The sequence below is a fragment of the Echeneis naucrates genome, chromosome 10 (genome assembly GCF_900963305.1).
Source record: "Echeneis naucrates chromosome 10, fEcheNa1.1, whole genome shotgun sequence".
NCBI classification, from domain to species: Eukaryota; Metazoa; Chordata; class Actinopteri; order Carangiformes; family Echeneidae; genus Echeneis; species Echeneis naucrates.
In genome coordinates, this window is record NC_042520.1 from 519170 (window position 1) to 537473 (window position 18304).

General features: G+C 48.4%; 3 protein-coding genes and 1 pseudogene across 3 annotated transcripts in view; 2 read left to right on the forward strand and 2 right to left on the reverse strand.

Annotated features, from left to right (window-relative positions):
• The window catches only part of LOC115050364 (transforming growth factor-beta-induced protein ig-h3-like), a 19351-nt gene extending 14169 nt beyond the window's left edge, over positions 1 to 5182 (forward strand). The window contains 16 exon segments of the mRNA XM_029513201.1: positions 1151 to 1215; positions 1310 to 1351; positions 1354 to 1466; positions 1558 to 1722; positions 1812 to 1958; positions 2029 to 2170; positions 2254 to 2466; positions 2559 to 2696; positions 2780 to 2922; positions 3234 to 3370; positions 3467 to 3597; positions 3777 to 3901; positions 3989 to 4091; positions 4175 to 4242; positions 4515 to 4539; positions 4616 to 5182. Coding sequence (XP_029369061.1) covers positions 1151 to 1215; positions 1310 to 1351; positions 1354 to 1466; positions 1558 to 1722; positions 1812 to 1958; positions 2029 to 2170; positions 2254 to 2466; positions 2559 to 2696; positions 2780 to 2922; positions 3234 to 3370; positions 3467 to 3597; positions 3777 to 3901; positions 3989 to 4091; positions 4175 to 4242; positions 4515 to 4539; positions 4616 to 4677 — 1819 coding nt within the window. The 3' untranslated portion in view covers positions 4678 to 5182.
• A 516-nt stretch (positions 5183 to 5698) lies between these two features.
• On the forward strand, positions 5699 to 7713 carry exosc3 (exosome component 3). Its single transcript, XM_029513082.1, is given in 5 exon segments — positions 5699 to 5756; positions 5759 to 5922; positions 6345 to 6494; positions 6974 to 7125; positions 7194 to 7713. Coding segments are annotated over 5 exon segments (732 nt in total). The 3' UTR covers positions 7402 to 7713.
• A 1476-nt stretch (positions 7714 to 9189) lies between these two features.
• Positions 9190 to 15718, reverse strand: LOC115050365 (beta-1,4-galactosyltransferase 1-like). The gene is made up of 8 exons (XM_029513202.1): positions 15697 to 15718; positions 15346 to 15500; positions 14809 to 15184; positions 11834 to 12069; positions 10304 to 10491; positions 9806 to 9928; positions 9502 to 9606; positions 9190 to 9376 (listed from the first exon to the last, which is right to left on the reverse strand). The coding sequence occupies exons 1-8, from the start codon at positions 15716 to 15718 to the stop codon at positions 9205 to 9207; spliced, it is 1377 nt and encodes a 458-aa protein (XP_029369062.1). The 3' UTR covers positions 9190 to 9204.
• Positions 15719 to 16882: 1164 nt separating this feature from the next.
• On the reverse strand, positions 16883 to 18267 carry LOC115050252 (matrin-3-like; annotated as a pseudogene).
• Between the last annotated feature and the right edge of the window lie 37 nt (positions 18268 to 18304).

The following is an 18304-nucleotide window of genomic DNA, read 5'->3' on the forward strand; positions in this document are numbered from 1 at the left end:
ACAGGTCTTCAGGAGTTTCTGGTCTTTAGTTAGTTCTGGACTGACGTAGTCTTGAAGACTCTCAGTGAGTCTCAAATGTCTTCACAAAGACTCTTTAGGCTCAGGAGACAAGGAGACAAGGAAAGAGGAAGTGAGAGTGTCTGTGGTTGTTTGTAGGAAGTGAAGATGTTAGACTCAGTCCAGACCTGGTCCTGGTCCTCTGGTCTTTGTGTCAGTGACCAGTTCCTTCACATCAGCAGCTGAGTGCACATCTACTCACCCCCCGTCTCCTCGCTCCTCTGTAGAAGACTTGTCCTGCTGTTCTGTCTCTCTGCTGGTTGTCTCCCCCCAGATGAATTATTGAGGCCTCTGTTTGTTTTGTCAGAGGTCCACAGCGGCCATCTTTGTTTATGTGGGGAACAAACGAGAGTCGAATTTCCATCTGGTTGGATAATCAGTTCAGTGTGTGCCAACACCACACACACAGACACACACACAGTCAGTAGCTGATCTCCATCTGTTTACATTTTACTGCTGCTGAGATTGGAGTCTTGGACCTGAGACCTGACACCTGAGAATGGGATCTGGACCTGAGTCCTGACACTTGGACCCAGTTCTGGACCGTTCAGTGCAGCTGAACATTCAGCCTGGCCTTTTATTTTGTAGTAACCAGGAAGTGTGGCAGTGCTGGCAGTCCAGTGTTTTTCCTGGCGGAGTCGGGATTCCCAGATTCTTCTTCTCTCAGAGGAAATTAGCTTTATGAGCCCAGACGGCTGAGCCACATTTATTATGGAAATCTCCACAGGAAGTGGTGGCGCCGCCTCATTACAGCCCACATGTGCTGTTAGTCTCAGGGGGGAATCGAACCTGAGACTTCTATGCCCTGTATCTAGAGCTAGTTTTGATTAGAGGTCCTGGACCTATGGTTGTGAACCAGTCCAGCACCAGCCTTCTCTGTGTCAGTAAACTTGACCGGTCTGCATTGATGCGGTAAATTCTCTGTAAACTGGTGCATGATGGGAAACGTGTTTATGATGGAAACAGTGGTAGGAAACTTTATGAGCATCGTTACACACAGACAGGAATTTATGAGCCTCAGAAACGGAGCAGCTACAGTCTGGGGGGGGGGCTGTGGTGTTGGCTGATGGACTTCCTGTGTCTCCTGCTGCAGAGTGATCACCTATGAGTGCTGTCCTGGATATGAGAGGATTCCTGGAGAGAAGGGCTGTCCTGCAGGTATGACCTCTGACCTCTGACCCCTCAATGCACACACGCACACACGACTGACCCTGTAACAAAAGCTCTCTGTCTGTCCCTCTGTCCATCTCAGCGCTGCCCCTGGTCAACATCTATAACACTCTGTCTGTGGTCGGGCGTCCACCACTCAGATGTATTCTGATCGAGCCAAACTGAGGGACGAGATCGAAGGTCCAGGAAGCTTCACCTTCTTCGCTCCGAGCAACGAGGCCTGGGCCGCCCTGCCCACCGTCAGTGATGCCAGCGCTACGAGGACGGTCGCTTCCTGTGGTTTGTGCAACCGCGCTTACCCACGTTGTGTTTGTTGTCGTCCCACTGTAGGAGATCCTGGATGCGCTGGTGAGCAACGTGAACATAGAGCTGCTGAACGCTCTTCACTACCACATGGTGAACCGCCGGCTGACGTCCGAGGAGCTGAGACATGGCTCGTCCTTTGCCTCAATGTACCAGGACTTCCATGTCCACATCCACCACTACAGCAACGGGGTCAGGGACACAGAGACACACTGAGAGACACTAGGAATCTATGAGACAGATGATGATGCAGAGGCTGACGAAGCTCCCTTCTTCCTCAGGTTGTGACAGTTAACTGTGCCCGTCTGATCAAACCGGATCAACACGCCACCAACGGCATTGTGCATGTGGTCGACCGCGTCATCACCGCCATTTCCAACAATGTGCAGACGCTCATCGACGTTGACGAAGACCTGGAGACGCTGCGTGTGAGTCCCAGAGTGCTGTTGAGTCTGACCCGAGCCCGGGTTCAGTCTGACCTCCTCTGTTGTGTTTCAGACTGCCATCGCCGCTGCTGGTCTGACCGCCATGTTGGAGGAGGAGGGGCAGTATACCATCTTCGCACCCACAAATGAAGCCTTTGAGAAGATTCCGAAGGAGACCCTGAACCGGATCCTGGGAGACCCCGTGGCCTTGAGAGGTGACCAGGCGGCGTCCTGATGCTTGTTCTGACAGACATGACGATCGTGACTCTGATGTCATCGTCTTTCCCCGCCCTCTCAGACCTGCTGAACTACCACATCCTGAACCAGATGCAGTGTGCTGAGTCCATCGTGTCCGGGACCCCGATGGAGACGCTGCAGGGAACGGTCCTGGAGGTCGGCTGTGACGGAGACCAGATGACCCTGAACGGGAACGCCATCGTCACCAAGAAAGACCAGCTGGGAACCAACGGAGTGATCCACTACATCAACGAGCTCCTGATCCCAGACTCAGGTACTGGTCTTGGTCCTGATCCCAGACTCATACTGGTCCTGGTCTCAGTCTCAGGTCTTGGTCTAGTTCAGTCAATTCTTTGTCTGTTTCAGCTAAAACTCTCCTGGAGCTTGCTGACGGTTCATCTGTTGCTACGGCGACCAGACTGTTTGTGGAGGCGGGGCTTAGGGCCCACCTGACGGGGTCTGAGGCTCTGACCATGTTGGCTCCACTGAATGACGCTTTTAAAGGTAACGCTCGACCTTTGACCTCCGTGGCTGCATATTTTCATTCAACTGACAGGACATTCTGCCCTTATCTTTATGTCCAACAGGAAGCGTGGCGATGACACCAGAGATGAGGAAGCTGATGACCAACCACCTGCTGAAGGAGCAGCTGTCGTCCAAGTCCCTGTATCATGGACAAGAGCTGGAGACTCTGGGAGGAGCCAAGCTCCGAGTTCTGGTCTACAGAAACGTGAGGACTACGGGGGGGGTCGGGCTCTAAATCCTGGTCTACCGAGACTTGAGAACCATGTGGGGACTGCGTGTTGTGGTCTGACAGAGCAGCTGCTGATTCTGGTCCTGAGGCTCCATACCACAGAATTTATTTCATAAGAAAGTGGTTTGGTTTCTTCTATCTGCTCTGGTTCAAACCAGTCCAGCAGGGCCCAGGTCCAGGTTTTGGAGTCAGTTGCCAGGCAGAGTAGATGGTCCTGTGGGTGTGTGTGTCTGTGTTTATAAATGTCTGCTCAAGGTCCTGGTCTGAGACTCTCTGGTTCTTTGTAGAACTTGTGTATAGAGAACGCCTGCATCGCCGCCCACGATAAGACAGGACGTTACGCCTCCATGTTCACTGTGGACAAAGTCCTCACCCCCCCCATGGGGACCATCATGGACGTCCTGAAGGGAGATGACCGTTTTAGGTGAGACCAGAAGAAACAAGATTGTTCTGTCGCCTGTTTGTTTGGAGCTTTATTTTGATGGGACATGAGGACTGATGCTGAACATCCTGTCCTCAGCATCCTCGTTGGCGCCGTCCAGACTGCAGGCATGACGGAGCTGCTGAACCAGCAGGGGGCACTCACCTTCTTCGCCCCCACCAACGATGCCTTCACTGCTCTCTCACGGACTGAACTCAACAGGCTCATGGGTGAGTAGAAACTTATTAAAGGCTACTTCAGGTCCTGGTCTGTCTCTGGTTTGGACCAAATGAAGCTCCAGTTCTTCATTGTTTTTCACTTTAAATGAGTTTGAAGACTTACTGTGAGCAAGACAAGGCCCAGACCTGGACCCGGACCCAGACCCAATAACAGGTCTCTGTGTTCTCAGGGAACCCCCAGGAGCTGGCAGGTGTGCTCCGGTTCCACCTGGGGGAGGGGATGTTGGTCAGTGGAGGAGTTGGCTCTCACACCAGAGTCCACCCTCTGGAGGGAAAGAAGCTGGAGCTGGGTGTGGTCAGTCCCTTCCCTTCCAAAGCCACACACACACAGGAATACCTGTTATTGATCAGTGATCAGTGCTGATTGGTCTCTTCCTTTCAGAGAAACTACACCATCTATGTCAATAAGGTCCCTGTAGCCGAGGCTGACCTAATGGCGACGAATGGCGTTGTCCACGGCATCAACAGCATCATCAAACCTCTATGTGAGTCTCCGCTCAATCCAGACTCTGGTCCCCGTCCTGGTCCTGGTCCTGGCCTCTTGATGGTTGTTTTTGTGTCTCCACAGCTTTGAAGGTGGATCGAGAGCAGGCCGATGGACCTGCTGCTGCTCTCAGATCGGTGACCTCTGCCAGGGTGAGACACGGGACCAGGGAAAACCTGCCGCACACTCTGATCTGAATCAGAACCAGTCCGGGTTCACATCAAAATCTGGTTTAATTTCTGGATCAGCTGAATTCTAGACCGGAGTTTGTATCCAAACTCTGAGTCAGATCTGATTCTGGATCAGAGTCCTCGGACCAGGTCTCTGAGGACATGAGGGCTACAGGGTGGTGATGTGTTCAAGGGGCGTGGGGGACAGTGGTTCTGAGATTGTGTGTTCTGACTCCCTGCTCTTTGTCTCACAGGCTGACTCCAGGAGCTTCAGGAATGGTGAGTTTGAGTGTTCAAGTGTAAAGTCTGTAAATGAGAGCATCAGGAGCTCATCCTGTCCACCTATGTTCCTCAGACGATCTGTTCCAGAAGGTAATCCGCAGCCGTTCCAGTCGGACCATGAGCCAGGGTCAGTGAAGGCAGCACGATGGCTGAGCAACCAAAGAAGAAAAACTCAATGGGTTCTCACTCCAAAGGATCAAAGGTCACGAATCTTCAAGGAAAAGACTCCAGGAATCCTCAGACACTGGTTCCCTGAAAGCAGGAAGTGATTAACAAATTAAAAGTCTCCAATTCTTATGTGTGTTGGAGGCATTCTGGGAAATGTAAGAAATGTAGTAGGAGGTTTTCCTGCAGTCAGTGAATGTATCAGAGGTTCCGAAGCCTTTCTCTTCTTTTTCACTTCATGAAGAAATAAACAAAAATGTTATTGACATTTTGAATGATTCTTTTTTATTTTTGTGTTTCCTGTAAAAAACAGATGTAGTTTTGACCAAACGTCACTTCCTGCATTTTTGTAAATGTTTGTTGCTTTACTTATTGTCGTTGTTGTCATCTTGTAGCAGGTCGCAGGCTGGAGCTCAATCAGACAGGCTTCAGGATTTTTTCCGTTTTTGTAAAATAAAGACGAAAGTGAAACACACTGTGTGTCCGTGTGTGTGTGCATGTTAATGAAGTGTGACCTTGTTCTGTGAGACGTTCGCTGGCTCAGATTAAACCCAGTAAAAAGCAGCCTGCCCTGTTGACTTCACCTGCGCCTCATTAATCAGTACCTTTCCTGGGTCACCTGAGTTTTATTTTGATAGTATCCAGACTTGGACTTCCTGCCGCTCTGCAGTCCAGCAGCTGGACGCCGTCTGTCTGTCCTGGTGTGTTTGGGCGGAGCTTAGACCGGTGACATCATCAGTCAACGTCTCACTTGATCTGCAGCTGCTGTATTCTGTATTCTGTATTCGCGCTGTCTGTGTTGTCATGGTAACCCCTGCTGTGGCGCCACCTGCTGTACAGAGAAGCTCGTTACTTGTGACGTCAGAAAACACGAGACTACAGACTGTTTCCGGTCACGTGTTGTTTCTCCGGCCTCCCGTGGCTGACGGACCTACTTCGGTGTGTCACCGTGATTTCGGTCCGTCGGTGTCAGTCTTAGCACGTGTTCCTGATGTTTTCCAGGCTGAAGGACAAAGTGGGGCAGGTCCAGCTGCCGGGGGACGAGTTCTCCTGGAGGCTGAGGACACCATCCCCCTGACGGACCCGGTCCGACCGGAGAGGGTGGTCTGCGGTCCCGGACTGAGGCGAAGCGGAGACCGGCTGCTGGTCTGTAAGAGCGGCGTCCTGCGACACAAACAGCCCAACGTGTTCTGGATCGATTCCCAGCAGCGGAGGGTGAGCCAGTCCGGTCCTCGGTCAGTCGGTCTACCGGTCCACCGGTCCTCCGGTTCTCCGGGTCTCTGATCAGTCGGTTCACCGGTTCTCTGGTCAGTCGGTCGTCCAGTGCTCTGGGTCTCTGATCAGTCGGTCTACCGGTCCACCGGTTCTCCGGTTCTCCGGTCAGTCGGCCCACCGGTTCTCCGATCAGTCGGTCCACCGGTCCTCTGGGTCTCCGATCAGTCGGTTCTCGGTTCTCCGGTCCACCGGTCTCTGGGTCTCCGATCAGTCTTTCTCCGGTTCTCCGGTCCACCGGTCCTCTGGGTCTCTGATCAGTCGGTCCACCGGTCTCCATTTAGTCAGTCTTCTGGTCCACCGGTTCTCCAGTCCTCCGGTCAGTTGACAATGGCTGAGTCTGTCTCTGTGTCCTCTGTCCTCAGTATGTGCCCGCCAAAGGAGAGACCGTCATCGGCATCGTGACTGCCAAGTCCGGAGACATTTTCAAAGTGGATGTTGGAGGAAGTGAAGCTGCATCTCTATCCTACCTGGCGTTCGAGGGGGCGACCAAGAGGAACCGGCCCAACGTCCAGGTGAGTCTGTGCTCCCGATTCATGCCCCCAGGTGAGGGATCTGATGTCCCCAAGGTTAGGGGACCTGAGTCCTGCATCACAAATTACGCTTCAGTCACAAAAAGCCCTTCAAAGGAAACTGCACATCCTAGTTATACTTTGTGTAAAGTTTAGAAAAGTCACTTTTATTTTCAAAAAACTGATCGAAACATGACTACAGCTGTTTGTCTGCTTGAATTATGACCTTCATACGTTGTTAATATAATTTCCTCCTTTTTGTCTTCTCTGTGATCCGATTGGTCGGATGCAGCAAGCCCCACCCCTTTTGTGAACTGATCTAGATGGAAAATTCATCTTAATTAGAGCCGTTGACGGCTTCATGGGGCTGATGGATTATGAATGTCTGGATAAGTGAAGCATGTTAACGAAAAGAGATGTTAGTCCAGCTTCGTGATACAGGCCTCAGGTATTTAAACCCCATTTATTTATTTGCCCCCCAGGTAGGGGACCTTGTGTTTGCTCAGTTCATCGTAGCCAATAAGGACATGGAGCCAGAGCTGACGTGTATCGACAGTTCAGGACGAGCCAATGGGATGGGAGTGTTTGGAGCAGGTGGGCTGGTCTTCACCGTCTCTCTGGGATTGGTCAGGAGGTAGGTCTTCATCATCATCATCACCGTCATGATGGGGTGTAAATTGGTGACACGTGTTGGCCCCCCAGGCTGCTGAGCCCCCTCAGTGAGATCCGGTCTGATCTGGATCAGCTGTTCCCCTGTGAGCTGGTTGTTGGTATGAACGGGCGTTTGTGGGTTCGATCCCCGAGCATCCAGCAGACGCTGATCGTCGCCAACCTGCTGCAGAGCTGCGACTCCATGACGGCACCACAGAGACGGGAACTATTCAGACGAGTCCAACAGGGGGCGCTGTAGACTGCATCAGACCACATCGATGATCCTCCTGGATCATCACCTGGCTGCAGTGATGTTACAGCGTATGCTGCATCACCCTGGTCCTGATGTAAAGATCATCAGTTGGATGGAAACTTCTGCAGCTGAGTCCTGCTCCATCTGAACCAGACCTGAGATCTGTTACCATGGAGACCATTTTCTGAGTCCTGGTTCAGGGCTATCTTGATGAGATAAAATAAAGACCAATAAATCTTGTGGACCTAGTTTCCTGAAGGTGCTACCTGGTCCATGTGAGACCAGGTGCTCCAAGTTCTCATTCATTTCATAATAAAATATTTATGAAACAATGTAACTCCGTTCTGTCTGCTGATTGATTGAAATCACTCATCAGGTGGTGTCTGTACCAGGGTTTATGATCTAGGCCTGATGAAGGAGAATCCAGTTCTGGCCTGGATTTTCATCAAAGACCTACAGAGACCTGTATCAGGACCGGACAGACCCTGTGAGCAGGTCCACACCTCCTGTTTCATGAGTTTTTCCCTGAAACTGGAAACTAGGTCCTAGATCTGGTTTATGTTTGAGAGAACATGATGCGACTGGGAGACTCAGGAATAGGACCTGGACCCACACAGACTTGAACCAACTCACAAGGAGGATCAGAAAATGTCTCCCGTGGACGTTTACACAACACAACATCACAATCAAACTGGATTTAATGTGGACACAAAACTTTGATCACATGATCAGACCTCAGGTCAAACAGTCACTGGGCTGAGTTTAAGGCACAAAGGAAAAAACAAGCAAACCTCCATGTTCAAGGGACTACAGCGTCATGGCAACACACACACACACACACAGTGAGGATGTTTGTTCTGCTCAGACTCATCAATAATGAGCTGTCAGCTGATCACATTCACATTAAATAAAATCTTTGGTACCAGCAGCTCTGATAAGGACACTTAGATACAATCAAACATTTACTCAGCTGTGGACATTAAAACAACCATCCATCAATCTGCAGCTGTTCATTAATCAATTATCCTGATTGATCGCTAATCAGATCATCCTGAAATGCATTTTGGTTTGAAGCTGATCTGGTATGAGTTTAAAGTTAAAACTAAAAACGGATCATTAAGAACTTTGGGAAACGGAAGCGCACGCATGCGCACACACGCACACACGGCTGATCTGGTTCTGAAGTGGAACTGGTTCCACAGAGTCCAGTTCAGTGAAGTTAATCAGGGAACAAACTTCACTGCTGCTAATGCTAACGCTAACCTGTTCACAGAGCCTGCGACATCATGTGACCTCTCAGCTGTCAGTTTGAGACAGAAGCTTTAATCTTCCTCACAGCCGATGATGAACTTGAACCCAGACTGTGTGAACTGGATCGGTGTAGTAACAGTTCTTCCTCCTGTAACATGAAACCTTAACTTGGATCTGGTCTCTGTTGAACCTGGTCCAAAGTGCTATGAGTTAAGAAAAATTTGACCTTTCACAGGAAGATCTTCAGATATAATTTAAGGCCAGAACCAGATTATCTAAATCTAGATCATGAAACAGACCAGATCTAGAAATACCCTGCTAAACACCCATAATCCTCCAACATGTAACCCAGCAGCCCCAGTGGCTGCTGCTCTGATTGTCTGATTTTCAAAATTAAAGGCTTGCTCAAGGACTATTGCAGCAGCGCTGAAGACGCTCCAACTGTCTGATGTGCAAAACAGAGGAAGAAACAACAGCAGAAAGGATCAATCCAGCAAGTCCAGTTGTCCGGACCAGAAACGAGAGATTCAAGTGTCAAAGGCAATGTGGGGTTTCCTGTCAGCCTCCTCCTCCAGTCACATGTCCCTCGGCCACGCCCCCCTCAGGGCTTCCCACGTCCACTGTAATCATGGTGAACAGGTCCAACTTGTCCACCCTCACCAACTTGTAGGACAGAGAGTTGAACCCGTCTTTGTGCATCGTCTCCCTGGTGTGAGCGATCCGGTTGAACCTGCAGGAGAAAACACATCAGTCCTGATCCTGATCCTAGACCACCTGACACCTATGTCGAGTCCTTCATACAAATCCTCCTTCGCTGAAAGCAGTCTAGACTAGTCCTAGTCCACCGGCTCGTACCTCTGAGGGTTGGGCTCGTTCTGTTTGTCTCTCTGGTGTCGGATCATACGACACTTTCCCACCTCCCCACTGGGTCTGGAGATGGACATGCCTTTAGTCGTCAACCTGAAACAGGAAACATGGAAACTATGACATCACACACAGGATGGAGGTCAAAGGTCAGAGGTCAATGCAGTGGGCAGACATGCTTCTGTGATTCATCAGATCCTGAACACTGAGACTCAAACAGAGTCTGATCAGCTGACCCAGACTCCATGGTGTGGTCTGGGACCTTAGCCCAGATCCAGCTGAGTCCTGATTGTACCTGTTGTAGATGTCGTCGTCCTCGCCTCCCCAGCCCCAGTAGTTGTTGGGGAAGCCATTGATCTTCAGGTACTGCTCTTTGCTCATGGAGGAAACGCCGCCAAAGTACTGATTATAGGGCAACCTGCAAGACACAGAGTTTACTGAAGAGGCCCTGAACACACCACAGAAACAGGAAACAGGAAGTGTAGCGCCAGGCAGATGGTCTTCTCTGTGGTGTCTCTGTCAGCATTATCTGAACACAAACAGCTGCTACCCTGTGACAGAAAGCGCCACCCCCTCCGTTTTCCCTAACAGACACACAGACCTGATAAATGTTCAATCTTTAAATTTATGGCAAATTTGTTTAATGATGGCTGCTGAGGCTCATCAGCAGAGTTCAAGATAAAGCTTCTGCTGACATCATAATGATGTCATTAAAGATGGTGGGTCTTAACTGACCAATAAATGTGAGCTGTGGGAAAGCTGATTGGCCCAGTGCCGTCAGGTGTGATCTCACCTGAAGCCGAACTTGTCCATGGCCACAGACAGGTGTCTGGGCTGGGAGAAACACCTGTAGGTGTTCCTGTCGTCCATGGGGATCAGGTCCACGTCACTGAAGACGAAGCAGTCGTAGTCGTACTCCTTCAGAGCCTCCACGTAGCCCACGTTCAGCAGCTTGGCTCGATTGAAGATCTCATCTCCATCCTGTACCAACAAAAACAGGTCTGAGTCCAGAACATGGTCTTGGACCATGTGGTCAGAGGGACGGAGCTACAGTCCCATACCTTAAACCTGGACTGGTTCAAGGCTGACAGCTGGTGTGTGTGTGTGTGTGTGTGTGCGCAACCCCTCAATGGGCGTCTGGCTGCAGTAAACACACATCAGGTTGCTAGGCGACCAGCACCTGCTCTCAGGTGGCCACATGAGAGTCCAGAGCAATCAGTGTCCTCTGAGGGAGGGGCTACTGGCAGCTGGGAGGCGTGTCTTCAGAGTGATGACGGTGAGGTGAGGTCATCAGTTAGGATTCACCTGAGCGTCACCCAGTTCACCCAGCCACAGCCCAGGTGTGATCTGAAGCTCCGCCCCTTTAGGGACTTGACCGTCTTAGTGATGTGAAGTTGACTCACCTGGTCTGGATCATGGTTGACTCAGACCAGGTGAGCCCATCGAACACAGTGAAATATCAGAGTTGTGTTGTTGGTCAGAAAACGGCATCTTGAACAAATAAAGATGGACCAGGTGAGTTCACCTGAGACGAGGAAGCTCCATCAGCTCAGAGGAAACAGAATAAAGAAACTAGTTTACCAGAGTGACGCTCAACGCCAGCTGCTACTGGCTTAGACCCAGCAGGGGGCGGGGCTCAGCGTCTCCAACAACCACAGCCATTGGTCAGAAACACCTGGCATGCAGGAGGGGTCGGGAGGGCGGGGGGTGAGGAGGAAATAAGACACGAAGGAAGATGAAAATGAAGAGAGGAGGAGGGAAGAGACGATGTGTGAGTCAGAATCAAACACACACACAGCTGGAAGAAAAAGAAGAGGAAAATGTTAGTAGAAGAGAAGTCAGATCACCTCAGACCTCAGATCTGGTCCAACACGGGACTCTTAAAGACGCACTAGGTGCCAATGTTGAAGTCTATGGGAAAGATGCCCCTACTTTTCCTTTGATTTACCAGCTCAGTAAACGTTTATCGAGTCAGCCTCTAAATGAAAGTCTACAGTACAACATCCTGAGTGACGAAACCGCCCGAGCACAGTAACAGGAACACTCTTGTTCAAACAATAGACGTATTTTTCATTCCGACAAACGGCAAAATGATTGCCATGCTATTATTTCACAACTTTTTGATGTTGCCATGGCATTTTTAGGACACACCCAAGTTAATACTTCTGTTTGACAGAGTTGTCTGGCTCACCTGTCCATGGATAAACGGCTAAGTCCTGTTTTCTGATGAGCCATTACAGATTGAAAGCACTTTCAGTGAACTGAAGCTGCTTGGACTGATGAGACCGGTCCGGTGTTCGTTGGACTGTGACATCACACATACCTGGTTGATGACGTAGACTCCATAGTCCAGCTGCTGCCTCTGCAGAATGGGGTGCAGGTAGAACAGCCAGTACTTCAGGTGTTCTTCACGTTTGCGAAACGGGATGATGACAGCGACCTTCTGAAGCGCCTCACAGTCTTTGGGTTTGTAGCGACCCCCCGGCTGCAGGTTGGGATTGTCCTCCTTCACCTGGTCCAGATTCACTGGGATGTTGAACTCCACCCGCAGAGGACCCACTGAGGACAGAAACATCAGTGAGTCCACAGTCGCTCAGCTGGACCCTAAAAAAGGACTTATATCAGGTTCTTCAGTTCAGATTAATCCACAATTTAACTAAAGATCTGGACTACAGATCTCGGGAGGGTCTCTACTGGTCCTGGACTCAGGCAGTGACTTCACAAAGACTTTGATCGGTAAATAATCAGAGGATCAATATATGGCGTTCAGTGTCATGGGAGACATCAACTTCATAGATCAGAATCATTCGAGTGCAACCTGATGACACTGGATGAATTCATCAAAATTACCAGGTTCATGAACCTGAATCAGCAAGGTACACACACACACACACACACACACACAATGACAAGTCATTGAGTCTCAAACACTGACCTGATGTCTGGCTGATGTGAGTCAGGAAGTAAACAAATGTTTCGCAAACGCAACTATGACCACAAGCCCTCACTCAAGCATCCCCAAATTGATGTCCCTGCTGAAAAAATATATAATTCATACTCAGGATAGAAACTAAATATTCAAAAAACCCAAACGCTCGTTTAACTATACTCCCCACCCAGATATTCAAGGAAAATATAACTTTAAATGGGACTCGCCCCAAAGTAAATATAGCCTCACTAAAGATATATCAAAACTCTTCAAAAACAACTACAGCCTCATTAATTGAGAGATCAAATCTGATATTTTGAGATGGTCCCTCCTCCCACTTGATACGAGTAAATGAATAGAAATAATTAAAATGAATGTGTTGCCACGGTTCCTTATTTCTTCCAATTATTGCCTCTAGAGGTTCCCCAAAAACAATTTGATGAGTGGAATGCCTGGATCTCAAGGTTAATTTGGAACAGTTGAAGACCTAGGGTTCAGTTTAAGACTCTGCTGCTGAAAAAAAGAGAAGGGAGGAAGAGCTTTACCATGCTTACAGGATTATTACTACGCTGCACAACTGAAACCCTTAGTATACCGGTGCTCCCCCAATTACAAATCTAAATGGAAATGCTTGGAAACCACACAGATAAAAATTCCAATACAATCAATCATAGGAAACAAAAAACAAGCTAAAAAATATTATGACAGCTTGAATGAATGGACTGTATTCACTCTAAATCAATGGTTTAAAGTTTTGAGGAAATTACAAATAGAGAAACAGGCCAGAGTCCTGAACTGGGTTGCATATGACCCGGAGTTTGATCCTGCTAGTTTGGATGAGTCCTTTAAGCAGTGGGTTAAGAGAGGTATCACATTTTGCTCCCTCGTTTCATAGCAGATTTCAGAGCTATGAGTTAATTTCAGACACATTTGGACTGGAGAAGCAGGACTTTTATAGATACCTGCAAGTCAGAGACTATTAAACTAAAAAATTAAAAATCATGAAGGAGAATGAATGCAATTTGATCTCTATATTTCATGATGCTTACAAAAAAAGATAACAAGAAGTTTGTCTCAAGAATATATGAAAGAATACAAGCCTCTAAAAAGCATTCTACGACGTACATAAAGCAAAAATGGCAAAAAAGGCTAAATTGGCTGGAAGAACATAGTGAGATTTTTCTTAACTTCTAAGATAACAACATTGCAAACAGGCTCACAGAGCCGTGGCCTCGTTGGAGACAATGTGGAACCTCTATGGCTAACCACAAATCCAATCGTTTTGGAGGGAGGTGTCAACTGAGATAAATAGGATAATAGGGGCGGATCTAGGTTTCTCTTTTGTTAACTTATATCTCAGTAGAACCCCAGAAACAGTCCTACATAAGGACAAAAACTTCTGGCAAGTAGCAGAAAAGCTATAACTAGAAAATGATTGCAACTAGAGCCTCCAACATTGGCCAAGTGGCATGCGATCATTGAAGAAATTTATTGTATGGAGAGACTTATTTTTGTTGTAAGACTTCAGTTGGAGAAATGTTCGCTGGGAAAAATTGATTGTGTATGCAGCATAAACAGCATGACATAACATGATGGATGTATTTTTATATGTGTAAAAGAACAACCTCAGTTGTGCCCATGATGATCTCATGTTCCTTTTTCATGGAAAAGAATTAGTAAAAAAAAAGAAGAAAAGAGCTACGACAACAAGACCTCCAACTTAAGGGTTGAGAGATCCAGACTCAAGCCGACAAACATCAACAGAGTGAAAAGCTTCTGTCTCTGGATGGAGACGTCAGACCTGATGGTTCATTTGGAGGTTTTTAGAGCAGACTCAGACTTGGGGGGGGTCCCAGCTGAGGAAACATGAAAACAATCAGTCTGATAATAAACTGCTCAAAATCAAAGTTACATAATCTGAGACAAGGCAGAGGATCCAACACCCAGAAACCACATCAGACCTGCAGTCCACCTGTAGGACCCACTGCGTCCCGAGACGCCTCAGAAACAACACGCTGATCAACCAACCCGGGTCAGCTTTAGCCCCACCCCCTGACTGACCTTCAGGAGGATCAGCTGAGGCTGTGATTGGTCCAGAGATCTGACACCTGAAAAACTGTGTGTGCTGGAGAACCTACCAAGGATATGATCTGGGCTTGGCCCCCAAAACCCCCAGAACAGTGGTGGAGCCTGGTCCAAAAGTACACACACTTACAACCGAGGTCAGAGGTCAGAGGTCATCCCCTCTATAATCCCTCTGATTAATCTGATCAATGATTGGCTGCAGTAGAGCTAACTGACTCTGTGAATCCTGAATGAATCTGGATCTCAGATATGTGTGGTGGTTTATGACCCCAGTTCAGTCTTACCCAGTAGAGGGGATGTTTCTGGGCATTTGTGCCGCTCCTGCTCCAGGTCCTGCCCCGGTTCTTGCTCCGGTTCTTGCTCCGGTTCTTGCTCCGGTTCTTGCTCCGGTTCTTGCTCCGGGTCCATCCTCCGCGTCGCCTTCGGGGGCACCGGGTCGTCTACCGGCTGTCCTCCGGCTCCATACCTTCTTGTCCTCGGGTTCGGGTCCGGGTCCGGTCCACTGAGTCCCGCTGTTGGCGGACTGTTGGTTCTGGACGAAGGCGGACCGATGTCCAGAGAGCGGACGTAAAAGACGACAGTGACGGAGATGTGGAGGAGACACAGCAGGACCACCAGTTTACAGGTCCGCTGGAGGAGGCTGAAGTTCGGCCCGGAGTCCTGCGGACATACGCGGCGGCCCGGTTCTTCTTCTTCCCGGCTTTAAAACACGCCGGTATCGACCTGGTTCTGCGTGCCGGCCCGGACTCGCGGACTTCCGTCCCCGCTGAACCGAACCTAGCTGCTGCTGCTGTCGGGCTCCATTTTCATGAAGTTCACACCAAAAACTGTTGGTCGCCGTCGGTTCCTGCTTCCGCCGCCGGACTCGGCTCTCTGCTGTCGGCACCCCCGCTCCGCCGCTCCAGGCCGTTGCGGTCCCTTCGGCCCGGTTCCGTTAAACCTCCGGTAATAGACAGAAAATTCACCCGCCGCGAAACTAACCGATCCGAAAGGGTGACGAGCTGAGAGCGAGCTCCGGAAACGGCTAGCTTAAGGCCTACGACGTTTCCGGTTAGATTTCACAATAAGACGGCGGAGTCAGAAAAGGGGTCATCATCAGAGAAACAGCAGAAGAGATGATTGACAGTGGCCTAAAATAAACAGAATAAGAATAAAGGCTTGGTGAACCGTACCTGCAGCAGAAGCTGTTTCCATGGAGACTCCGGTCGTAACAGGTCGGCAGGTGTATCAGAACCGCCCACTGACCAATCAGCTCTCTGGAAAATTACCTGCCCGTTTGTTTTTTCACTTATTGGTTATCTGTACCTTCTTGTGATGTCTTATAGTCCCGGTGGTAATGATTTACAGGACAAGAACGACAGGAGAGTGAAATGTGGATTATTTATTAGTATGTTAGTTAGTTGATTAGATTAGACTGGAATGTTATCTTCATAACGGCCTGAAACTGTTATATGAACTCATCAAGGCTGTTTCTTTTCAACTTTGGGGCAGTTCAGTGAAGGGCTGCTGGGCACTGAGGATATGCTGCCAACCGTATATAGAGATAACCTTTAAGGTCATCAGGGCCCATTTCACACCGCTCTCTGTGGGCTGACGGCGGCCCCGGACCGGGCATGCATGTTATAGATAGAGTGTAATCCTGAGTAGCAAGTGTCTTCAGGCAGAAGGTCCCTCATGACCGGGCGCTCACACACAATCATGTCAACCATCTGTCTTAAAGAGAACAGCCTGAAAAAAGGAAAAAGGATCCAGTGAGCTGAAGTTCTCTGGATGAAAACGTCTTTTTGATGACAGAATCATCTCTGAACACGTGAAGACGGGGGTTTTATTACTGCACCTTGTTTTAGGGTTCACCTTATTTATACAGCAGTTTTGATAATGAGATAAAATGAAAAAGTGAAGCTTACTGCAGAAAAAAAGTTTCTGTGACAGAAGAAGAAAGGTAAGAATACAACATGAAAACACAAAGAGCCAGATCTCAGGTCACAACATGCAACTTTTTAATTTTGATTTGAAGATCAGTCGCAAAGAACATTTTATTTTGACAGGTGATGGATGTGATGACAGAATGAACAGGAATCCATCTGAATCAGGCCATCAAAATAAATATGTTTCAACAAACTGATAGTGTTGTTTAGTTTTATGTTTTCTAAAATAACCCTGTTAAATTCAGATGTTTTTATTTATTAACTTTTTCTATTCAACTGGAAACAGAAACAACCAAACCCCTTTAAAGGTGATGTCATTGTTGAGGATTTCTAGGTAATGTAGTCTTGGAAACTGGTTCCTGTTGTTCGGTGGTTGGAGCCAGAAATCTGGACGCTTTAGATCAAGAGAAAAGCCAAAGATGAGTTTGTTTCAGCTCGTCCACGGATCAATTCCCGTCTTCTCCTGAAAACAACCAGAAAAAAGATTCAAACTGAGCTCAGAGCCATTTCTGGTGTCTGGCTGAACTGCAGCTCGTTACCTGGTACTTCCTGTAGTGGGCGGGGGCTTCTGCAGTGCTGCACCTTGGCCTCGTCTTCATCGGCATAGATCACCTGACACAGGTGACAGAAATAACCCACCACTGGCCGAACAAACTCTGTTCCTGTGGAGGCAAGACACACAAGACAGGGCAACAGTGAACGCACCATAGGTACTGCAATGTTTCCTCCTCAGGTGGAATCAAACCATGGTGTTGGTCTCGTGCTCCTCCCTGCATCAACTGTTCAGGTATGTCAGCAGTTTCATTCCTTACCGACAGGTTTGGTGGATCTCTCAGGGTCTGCTGTTCCAGGTTTTAGCCCCCAGTCCTGCATGTGTTTGTCACTGTCAGGTTTCTGAAAAATAGATTTCAGAGAATTCCTCATAGCTCAGCTGAATCACCATTCCTTTACCTGAGTGCGGCTTAGGACACACAAAAAATTATTTGAACATCTCAACCTTTTATTGATCATGATTAACATGTTAATGTTGCTAGCTCTTGACAAAATAATTATATTACAAAGAATTATTAGATTATTATAATTCTGCTTCTTCTTATAATCGTTCAGTTGTGCAACCTGATTGAAACAATTAGGAAACTAATTAAAGAAGAATAAAGATCCAGTGTCTGTCTGGTTTTAACTAATCGGACACTGACGTTAGCAGTTGTTAGCTAGCTTAGCTCAACTGTCTGAACAACAATAACCCATAAATTTGCAATTTGGCATACTTAAACAAAATCAACCGCAACTACCAACATTCACAGTCCTTAACCTCTGAGCTAATATGTGGTCAAATGTTGGATTGTCAAAGTTAGAAAAATAACAGCTTCAATCCCTGGCAAGCTACGATAGCATGATACATGATGCTGCTCAAAAATCAGTGTGAAAGACTTTCAGCGCCCCAATCGAACCGAGTCTGCTCAGTCAGGTGTGGAAAACGACCTGGGTCTGTGACCTTTGGTGGTCGTACCTGTTGAGTTTGTGGCTCTGGAGGATCTTCGGTACATTCTGCTCCATCTGGACTAGATTCTTGTGATCCTGATATCTCCTCCCCCTCAAGGTCCTCCTTCTGTCCAGGACCTGAGTCGTCCTCCTGTTCCTCCCCAGACTTTCCTGACATGGACTTGGTCTCTGGATTCTTCCTAGAGACCAACTCCTCTTCTTTAGACCTCTTGGATCTGGTCTCTTTTTCTAGTGGCAGTCTAGAGGTTTCTTGAGACGTGCTTTTGGGGGTGAACTCCTCCTCTGGTCTCTCCATGGAGACAGACATGTCTTCTGAAGGTTTGTCTTGGATCCAGATTCTTTGCCCGGA